This window comes from Atta cephalotes, assembly GCF_000143395.1.
Source record: "Atta cephalotes unplaced genomic scaffold scaffold00017, whole genome shotgun sequence".
Classification (NCBI taxonomy): Eukaryota; Metazoa; Arthropoda; class Insecta; order Hymenoptera; family Formicidae; genus Atta; species Atta cephalotes.
Window position 1 is genome coordinate 3,930,542 of NW_012130081.1, and position 11,508 is coordinate 3,942,049.

Genomic DNA, 11,508 nt, shown 5'->3' on the forward strand with positions numbered 1-11,508 from the left:
AGAACTAAATTTCTATCAAAAATATTAAGATTTAAAAATTTGCTATAAGAATATTGATTCTTAAATCAAAATTTTGATTTTCCTTAATACATGATTGATTTGATGCAAAAATAGCTTAAACCGGATTTTAAATGTGATATTGTATGTTTTTTTGGTCGCTGAACATGATGCAATAATTCATTTAACCCTACGATATATATCTTAAGAAATATAGCCTGATTAATGTAAAAAAAATGACCAAATTTTTTAATTCAAGATCGATTTTAGCAAGATTCCAAACATTTAAATGGGTTATTTCCCTCAAATTGTAGATCCGTTCACCTAGAACAAGATCCAGTTGGAATTTTTCCGGGACTTCTTATACAGGATCTTTAAAAATTGCATTTAACTGAATTATAAAACATTTTTAAGAATAGCAAAAAATTTGTTTACAAGTTCTAAAGTACATCGCTTTTTGACATCCTGAAATCAAATGCCTCAATTTGACAATAAAAAACTTTATTAAGAAATGAATACATAATAAAAAAAATATATATTGCCTAATCGGATTTATAAATCGTATCAGTCATATGTATGTGTGTGCGCACGTGCTACGTGTATCTCCTTCTTTCTCTTTTCCTCCTCCACACAGTTATCTTTGATTGTAAAATATTTACTTAAAATACTAATATTAAACAAAGGTCAGTGATCTAGCAAAAAATTTTTAAATAAGTTAAATTATTATTAGTATATCAACATAAATTATGAATTAAAACCGACGCTTCAAGATCACAGTCCTTCTTCAATTAATGTAATTTAAATATATATTGTGCATCCTAATCATACATCATGTAATCACATACTTTTCTAATAACACAAATTTATAAATAATATAAATTAATAAGTTTTTCATTGTGTCGATAAAACGCTGACATCATATTATAAATTGGTCATCTAATAGTCATACATTCAAATAAAAAAGTCAACTGCAGTGAAATTTTTTTACATACAAAAATTGAATAATGTCTCCGTTTCTCGTTATAATAAAAGAGTGGTGTCATATCTATATCAAATCATTGTACAAATCTATTGTTGTTCAGCAAAAGTCAATGATCAATGATTAAGTTAAAAATTAATTTGAGTATATATATATATATATATATATATATATATATATAAAATCTATTATATATTATATATTATATAATAAATAATATATTTAATATATATATTATATATTTATAATCTATTATACTAACAGAAAAACAATTTTATGTCAAAAACATAAAGAAAAATTATACAGGTTATAAAATTAAAACTTACAAACTTAAAAACAAGGCTATTATATCTAATGTGTTAATCGACGTTCAAATTCAAATGAGAATATCGCTCTGTAGGGCAGACAAAGAGTTCTGTATACATATATTTATTATTGTTATTCCGAATAGATTCTAGTAAGATAAAATAAGATTTGTCAAGACTCTCTGTCAAGCTTTACATATTTATTTCTTTGTGAATTAATCCCTTCTATTTTTGTTCTTTAATATTTCTTTAAGCTTTTCCGAAATTCTTCTTTTATTATAATTAATTTCATCTAAAATTTATCTAAAATTTTAGTGTTTTTTCCAATCTAATGAATAATTATAATTCAACATATGTTGTGTAATGACAGAATGTCTAGACGGATTACATCTGATATTATTTCTGTATTCATTGACTCGAGTTCCAAGTCCTCTCTTTGTCTTTCCTACATATAAAATCGCAATCACTACAACTTATTTTATAAATCACATTTTAAATGGAAAATTTGTTCAATTTATCTTTATGTATTTTAATAAAAGACATCAATTTGTTTCAGCATCTATAATAGTGGATTTTATTAATAAAGGACGTGATACTATTTATTACATTTGATAAAAATGGTAAAATAAATTTTTTTTAATTTTACCGAAAATCAATAATTATTATACATATAAAAATAAATAAATATATGAATGCTATACAATTTAAAAAAATATATAACATAAAATTATTCTTTGGCACTTTTTCGATTTACTTGCTAAGTATTGAATGCCCGGCAGTCAAAATTTGTTATACAATTACTATAATAAATATGCTTTGTTTATAAAATGTTTTTCGTGCTCGCGACTTGTATATGAGAAATCTGTTTTCACTTTTTAGTAACAATCGCATAATTTGATTCCTCCACTTAATGCCCTTTATAAGTACGAAGAGCGACGATTGTGCTGCAGAAATATAAAGCTGCGTTTACCAGGCCGCAAATCTAGATAACAATTAAAGTAATATTTATATTATAGTGGTATTTACATAATGTATAATAAGATCTGCATAAGTAATTGCATAAGTAATCTGTATAAATAATGTTTATTTAAACAACTCAGATCTAACAACACCTTTTACGATTTTGATAGTCTTGCTAAGAAAAAAATTTACTAGAGATTGACAAATATGATTCAAATTCTTTAGATGAAAGATGATTCATTAGACTTATGACATTTTGCCAAATAACATATCGCATAAAGTATATAAAAGACATTTTTTAGACGTTCTAAAGATGTCTAAAAGACATGCATGATATCTGGGTTGTACAATATACAGATTAACAGAAACAACAGTAACGCTATTATCGCTACTTTTTTATAATAACGTTTTATAATAATAATTTTTCATAACAATAATTTTTTATAACAATAATGTCATGGTTGGAATTTTATGCATTATGTAACGAGTAAGTTAACGAGTTACTTTTTTCAATGAGAAACGCATAATAATAAACAAGTTATTTTCAAAAGTGACTATCCCAATCTTGGTGTCATAAAAAAACATAACGTCATTACCAAATCATTATTATTGTATCAAAAAACGATGACAGTAACGATAATGACGTTACACGTAACGCGTTACTTGCCATCCCTGTAAATTAATTATTCAAATTAAATAATATTGTAATTAAATAATATTATAATTCTATATTTTATAACATTGTACATACGGAAGCACCTAATAACAGCTCAAAACCTCTGTGTTGTTTATCATTATTGATGTTTATCAAGAGTGTCAATGAGGCCGCAAGTAACAATCCAAATGCAATGGAATTATAAATAATTTCCTAAAAGTATCAAAAATTATATCAATCAACATATCATTTAAATTGTTATGGATCTTTTCTTAATTCTCACATTTTTAATATATTTAAATAAATTTTAACATTAAAAAATATTTTTCTTACAGCTTAAAAAAAGTAATAACGTATATTTACTTACAAGTAAAAAAATGCAAATAAAATACAGACAACAGATTATGTAAATTATATTTAAAAAAATTTAAATTATGTATAATTTAAATCATATGAAATATATTACAATTTTACATATACATTTTTTATTTTTGTACTTACATAGATAGTCTTCGACATAATAGTTGCAGTAGTGACAGATGTCAGAAAACTGAGAAGAATGATGAAAGTGCCAATCATGAAAGTAGTCGTTATAAGAAGAAAGAAAAGCTCTGTGGTATTTCGATAATATGAAACGGTACTAAATTGGTGACCAACAATTCCTATACAACATATTCCCAGTATCTGTTTATAAAAATATGAAAATATGAATATATTAGATTAGACAGAGATATAATTTTTTTATGTAAAAATTAATTGATAAAAATGTATATATGTATATATGTACAATTATTATATATAATTTTGTTATGATACAATAATATTGTATATAATATTGTATATAATATGATACTGCATAACGCTTATACAATAATTATACATATAAATTCCTGATTATATATTTAGATATCATAACAATTCACATATATATATTCATATATTAAGTATGAGAAAAAATTCATGACGTTTTTTTAATGCCATCTAACGGGAAAAACGCCACGAACTTTTTTCCATACCTAATATGTATGTGTACATGACTTCTTATAGTTTAAATATAAATTTTTATAATTATCTATAAGGATTATCATCCGTCATAGCATACCGTTTTGTCATACATATTTATATATAAAAGGTAATACTTTATTTTATCAATGTATAAATTTATAATATTTTATTTTTCAGGAAATTTTAATTAAAATCTTACAATCTTAATATATAAACCGGTCAAATTAATTTTTTTTACTGTAAGGATGTATCTCAGTAAATATATTGATTTTGTATACGTTTCTTAAATGGTTATTGAACATTAAGATACATAAATTTTGCATTAATATCTATTATTATAATATCTACATTTTGATTTAGTTTGATTATTTAATTCCATTAACTTCTTAAAAATGATCATAATAAAGGTCAAAACATTGTCTATGATTTAGTTTATGAATTTATCAATTTATATTCTTCAGTAATATTGAATTTTAAAGATACAGTCGATTTTTTATTGTGAATTCTAACAAATAAATTGAAATTTATAAAAAAAATCTAACTTCTATAATATTAAAATAATAGTAAAACGTCATTGTTAAAACTTTCACAAGTATGTAAGAATTTTTTCAGATTTTTATACAGTGAAACAACATAAAAATCTGTATTGAAATTCGAAGACTCAGTTACAGACAAAAAGCGAAAATGTTCAAAAATTGCCAATTAAGGCTTGATATATAACATTTTATTAACACGAAACATCTGCTTGATTCATTTAATTTCTTTTAAAGTATGTACAATTTATGTACAATTTATTAAAATTATTGTTCTATGATTTTAATGAAAAATTATTTCTACTATCCATAATTAATTTTAAAAAACCGTCTTGTATTAAAAAATAATAATGAATGCTTGAAATAAAAAGAAATATAATTAGAAATATATTAATAATGACTTAAAAAATTAAATATATGAAATAATAATGAGGCGCATACCAATTGTAACAACTTTAAAATACCATTCGAAGTTTTCAAGTAAGCGAAATTGAAGGTAATCGTGGGCGCGATCGATGGCCGCGATCTAACTGATGAATGAGCCATCTTTTATTGGTTTTAATGTCAGTTCTGAAACCAAAGATAATTATGTTTTCCATTTTCTATCGTTATTTATAAAGATTCCATTCAATATGCGTAAGCGGGAACGTTTACTTGCGTCAAGTAGGACAGGGTCAAGTTTTCGAGACCTACATTGAGACCTACATTGAGAGAAAATCTTTTTATGAAAACAGAAATATGTACTTTTATTTTCTCTCGAAATTCGAAATTTGTATGAAAATTTTGCAAGAAAATTATACGTACCTACATATATGTATATCTCTAATTATATATATTATATGTAGATATATGTATGTACGTACGTATGTAAACATACATACATATATATATTGAAAGTAATTATAAGATTTGTAAAAAATTAATAAATATTTTTTAAAAAACATTTAATTTCGATAAATAAAATTAATTCAATATTTAATTGCATACTTCAATAGATGAAACGCACATAATGCACATAAACGAAAACATTCCCATTACAAGATATTCTTTGATAATCCGAAATTCAGACACACCCTTTAAGTTGCCCGATCGATAATGCGTAGACCGAATTTACTTTCTCTCATTAAAGAGACGCCATATACAATAATAGGGAAAATATTTTAATCTAAGTGATAGTTTTTTATATTTTTTATTGAATTTCACTTTATCCAGTTGAATTATATATTGATGAAATTAACTGTTATCTTCTTAATAATTATATTAAATTTAATATGCATGATAATTATGATAACGCATACATCTTCACAAATGAATAAATTGAATTTAATATTTTTACAAGAACTTTGGAACTTTTAGTATAAAAAGTATTTATGTCGATATCATATTTTTCTGATAAAGAAAAAAAAACTGAAATGATTCATCAATAAGAATTACATCAAAATAAAAGATATTTTTTTATAAAAGATATTTTATAAAATATCTTGTTTCTACTAATTGCGATAACTTATTATTATTCAAATATTTATAAGTGAATTACAAAAAATATAAATTGTAAAATATAAGATAAAAAGATAAACATAAAAAAGATAAACATAAAATAAACTATAATATACTATAATAACATATAAAATAAATATATACTATAATAACATATAATATAAATATAAAATAAATATAAAATAATTTTTTATGCAAAATAACGATCCATTGCATTATCTATCATAAATGAATATAGGATGTATATAACAATTATTTAAAAATGCTGAATGGAAAAAATTGTGGCTTGCATTACATATAATATTTTATGTTTACAATATTATAAATAAACATTAAAATCTAACTTATCAAAAACGTAATCTTTTCGTATCTTTTAAAAAGATTACATTTCTCGCATGCACTTCTCGCATTTCAAAATAACTTCACATACAAGATACTTCGATGTATAATAACATATGTAAGAAGAAAAAGAATACTATAAGTTTATATTAGTATATAAAGGCAGGACAAACAATGTTTATATTATGATATTAACAACGAGAAATATTAAAGGTAGTCATGTAAAAATTTGGCATCACTCGTGGTTGGGGGTCCATATTACGAATAAGCAAATGTCCGCTTACGCTTGGGTTATTTTTAAGTATCTAGAATACACACGAAAGACGTGAGTTAAAAATTTATCAAAGCAACTGATTAGAATTGAATTTGTCAATTTATAAATAAATTCTCTTAATTATAGATAAATTCTCTTAATGTTTCCTAGAAAAAATTTCATAAAATATCACCACTGATTATATTTTATTCATAATACTATATATATTTTGCTTATATTTTCCAAATTATTAATTAATTTTTCAAATTACTAAACTATTATATTGAGTAAAGTTTAAATCAAGTTATCTCTCTTATTAATTTTACTCAGAATAAAAAAAAATTTTGAATACATAAAACAACGTAGCAATTTAATGTACAATATAGCACATTAATTATATCAAATAACAAATAAGTTGCGATTTTTTTGTTCTTTATATTCATTGTCTTTATAATCAAAAAATATGAAATTTCGTTCAATAAATACGAATAAAAATCTTTTGAACTTTCTTGACAGTATAAGAAAATTGCATTGTTACGTTAGTATTACAAATATATTTGCGGAAGTTTAGATTGTAATTATTATATTATATCGAATTATTGTAATTTTCAAATATTACGCGTTTATTTTTTGCATGTAAAATTATTCAATTTATAACAACCGGATAAATATAATAAATTATTCAACGGAATTGAATGAAAAATGATATTGTACGACTGAATGATGAATAATTAATCAAAACGCATATTTAGTCAAGAATATAAAAAATCGCACATGCCATAAAACTACTACACTAACCTGAAAACACGTTGTTACACACCAACTGTCAGTGACTGACTGGAATGTTGCGTTTTGAAAACCAAAGATGACGTCATTGGTGATATCATACATCCACACATTTTTAGACAATACGTATGTATATACTCGATATAGATACATCGCGATTTTGGTAAGGTAGGCGAGGCAAGGTAAATAAACATATTGAACATAGCCTTTTTAACGGAAATAATTTAATAAACAAAGAATATGAAATAACGAATGCGTGATAAAGCGTTTAGTATTGTTTACAACGACATGCCAATGTGATGCATGATTAATTTGTCATCTTGCTGCTTGTTTTTATATAACTCTCTTTGCATTTATATCCAATGTAATGTAAAAAGAAATAGAAATTGTCTACATAAAAACTGTCTATATATACAAAAATTAATTTTAGAATGCTATTAATACCTTATGCACATATATATGTATAAATGAACAAAGAATTGCGTTAAGCTACACGGAAACGCAACAATATATTTTTCTGAAATATCTTAAAAATTTAATTGGATATAAATCTGAAAATTTTATTGGACCATTATATAAGTATATTTCTACATAATTATATAGAAATGTATTTACATATAATAATTATGTATTTAGTTAAATTTGTACATATTTAAGTAAGTTCTTTTTATATATGCCTTCAGTAATCATTAAGAGATCCAAATCCGCTGTGCTAAAAATTAGAATAAGTAGAGACAAGCTTTCAGAAATTCTATTCATTATATAGGGAGTCAATTTAGATTTTCTGATTAATATTATAACAGAAAATGTGATAAATGATTTCAACAATCACAATTGTGTGTTATTATTTTATATTATTATATTTTTATATTATTATATTTAAATATTATGAGGAGACGCTCACACACACAATTGAATTACATAATCCGTATCATTTCAAGATTTAATTTAATAGTGTGCTTCTTATTCTTTTTATCTTTCTTTTTAAATTAATAATTATTAGGTTACTTGGTATAAAGGTCTAAATGACTGTAATGAAATGTATAAAATGTGTGAAAAACTTGTATTATATTAATTAACTGTGACCTATTTTCTCGTATACAAAATTTATATATTAATAGCAATATATTGTATTACTCGATATCGATAGTGTTCTCTATGGAATTAAACATGAAACAATAATGATAAGATATTTAAATTTGATACGTCCATGCTGGGAGTAATAAAGAAACACATGTATTTATAATATTAGCTTTTAATTTTCCTTTATTCATATATAGCATCCAAGCTTAAAAATAAATAAACTTCGAAAATTAAAAAACTGTTTGAACGCAGATATATGTATATATATTATGTATATATCACCGCGTAAATCTATTACGATGCGCGGAAAGTAGCGCTACACATAAACAAATATAATAATGTTTAGATTAACAATTTTTCGAAAGTATAATATAAATGCGTAAGTGTTGACGCGGTGTGAATAACGAATGGAGTGAGAGAGATAAGTAAGTGAATCCGTTCTCTTACGCTGATAATAAGAAAAAAGGCACATAATCTTAATTGTCAGCATAATGTTCATTTTTAAGTTACAGTTAATCGCGTCGGTGCTATCACGCTGGCAATAATGATCCGCGAACGCAAGTGACGGACGCGCAAAGGCATTTTTTGAATGTAAACTTCTTGCATAAATATATGAAACATAACAAAAAACCGATATGTCGATAAATCGAGCTGTAAGTTATATCCACAACCGATTTGTCGAGACAAAAATTTCCCTTAATCCATACAAAATATATGATTTACATGAGAATGAATATAAGAATGTAAAAGGAAATTACACTGTATCCGATTTAGACAGGATATGTATATATAATATATATACCTATGTCATATTTATATATATTATGTATATATAAAGAAATATATATGTGTGTGTGTGTGTGTGTGTGTGTGTGTGTGTGTATGTATGTGTGTGTGTGTGTGTGTGTGTGTGTGTGTGTGTAAATAAGATCTCGCGGGAGTGCGCAAGAGTACGGTTAGAAAATAACGCACTTATATCTGTTGCATGAGAAGTTAATCCGTTAAGACGAAACGAATCGACATAATTACCGGCGAAGATCATCCAATACAGACTTCGCTAAAATAGTTTTAGATAATAAAGTCTTTGACAATTAAATTGAATTGAAAACCAACAATAGTCCTTCGAAAACTTACTGTATACTGCAGATATATTAAGGTTTCTTAAAACTATTTATCTTATCGTCGATCGAAGGATTATACAATCGAAGTGCAGTAATACAAACGAAATGACGCCAGTCTCTCATTTTCACGCAATTTTACAAAATTAACTTCAGATCTGTATGTAATATTAAATATAGTAAAGACATAATTTATATAAGATGATAAAATTATTTAATTAAAAAGTTAACGTATAAACTAATATTATAAAAATAGGGATAATATTGTGGAAAACTAAATGATAAATATTTTCAACATATAATTTAGCGACTATATAATCTTTATCTAAAGATACATACTTATTTCTTTATTAACAAGCAGATTAGATATATAATATGTAAATAACTCTTATCATGAAATTATTGGAATCTTCGTATGAAGACAATCTTTTGGCATTTAAATTTCAAAATAGGTGTTAGTTTTATTTCTTAAATTATTTCTGCGCTATAATTTCAAGTAAATTACGATTTTCGCGTAGACTTTGTGAACATTATTGTCTTCAGGCAGGTATCTCGAATGTAGCACTCCGTTCGCTCCTACGACTTCGTCAATCCTTCTCAATGCGGCACCCAATTTCGTTCTAGTGATGATCACGACAAATAACTAATCTTAAGGCACGTAGGTACAGACAGAGTCTTTTTTTAAGCTACACACGATCTGAGAAGGATCACGCCGGACTAGTTTCAAACCGTCCCTCCCAGCGTTGACTTTGCTGAGCATGATCTTGGGACCATGCTAAAATTTCCTTGGACGGACGCTGAGAAGTCGCGGATCTAATCGCGGCAATTGTTGTTGTATGCTCTTCAGGTACCTGGCTTATCCTCTGTAGGCCGACGATGCTCATTGCGTGTTAGTGCTCTTCCATTCAATGTATAGGAAATAAGCTCCGGCGGCGTATGCGATAGTATTGAAGATTCCAAATATCTGTAATCAACGTTGATTGTATTTTAATGATATTGTTGTCATTGATGATTATTGAGAGTGATTTTCAGTTTTCACACTAGCAAGCCTCACCCCAGCAGCGATATTCGATGATGAAGTTTTGTGTGCGCTCCAAGCCGATAGCTGAACGATGAATGCGATCATGTAAAGCACAGTTTTTGAAGATGTATTTAGAAGTTCCTAAAAAATATTTGTTTTTTAATTAAATACACATCACAACTTAAAACTGATTTTAGATAGATTCACATATTTATGTAGAAAAATAAAAATAAAGCTAAATACAAATATTTTTTTAATATTGATGTTAAGTAATATGCAAATAATGTGGATCGTGGAAAAAAAAGTTAAAGACGCATTTCGCAATTCCTTTTATAATTTTTTTTCTTTTATACTCACAGTTAGAATCCAATTGATGGGCACCTTAAGTACCTCTCGAAGGGACAGGAAGTATATGACGCACCATATAAGTGTAGATATAAAGCATATTACCACGACAAACAGAAACCAATGCGTTGCACCTATGTACGCTGGAGACGCGCACGCCATACATATTATGCCCAGACCCTGAAAAATTATCAAACATTATTTTCGTTATCGTCACTAGTAGTAGCTAACGTAAGCGAAAAGTTTTAACAATCATAATAACAAAAACAATATAAGCTACACAGCTAATATGCATTCATAACGCAGATGATAACATTTTTACTATACAATTTCAATTTTGTTTATATGTTAACATGTTATTATAGTTCATTTATAGTTCATTTACGGTTCACTTGATACTACAAATTGATAGCATTTATAGTATTAAGTGAACTGCATCCTACATTTAAAGATTTTATTATTGTACAACGATCATCTACAGTTTCAACTTGTCTTGATGGAAATAAAACATTTGATATGAAAAGAGTTATCAAAAATTAAAATTATTTTATGTTTGTACATTTGTTCATAAATATAAAGAAAAAAACTTAGTCACTAAATTATTTATGTCATTTTAGTCGAATCAATTAATT

The 11,508-nt window shown here is 25.6% G+C and overlaps 2 protein-coding genes across 2 annotated transcripts in view; both read right to left on the reverse strand.

Moving 5' to 3' along the window:
- Positions 1 to 2,188: 2,188 nt before the first annotated feature.
- On the reverse strand, positions 2,189 to 4,980 carry LOC105618645. The gene is made up of 4 exons (XM_012200174.1): positions 4,876 to 4,980; positions 3,398 to 3,580; positions 2,993 to 3,109; positions 2,189 to 2,263 (listed from the first exon to the last, which is right to left on the reverse strand). The coding sequence occupies exons 1-4, from the start codon at positions 4,978 to 4,980 to the stop codon at positions 2,189 to 2,191; spliced, it is 480 nt and encodes a 159-aa protein (XP_012055564.1).
- Positions 4,981 to 10,390: 5,410 nt separating this feature from the next.
- The window catches only part of LOC105618540 (myelin and lymphocyte protein-like), a 25,999-nt gene continuing 24,881 nt past the window's right edge, over positions 10,391 to 11,508 (reverse strand). The window contains exons 2-4 of the mRNA XM_012200073.1: positions 10,889 to 11,056; positions 10,565 to 10,672; positions 10,391 to 10,474 (exon numbers count right to left, since the gene is read on the reverse strand). Of these exons, the coding sequence (XP_012055463.1) occupies positions 10,391 to 10,474; positions 10,565 to 10,672; positions 10,889 to 11,056 (360 nt within the window). The remainder of the gene's footprint in view (positions 10,475 to 10,564; positions 10,673 to 10,888; positions 11,057 to 11,508) is intronic.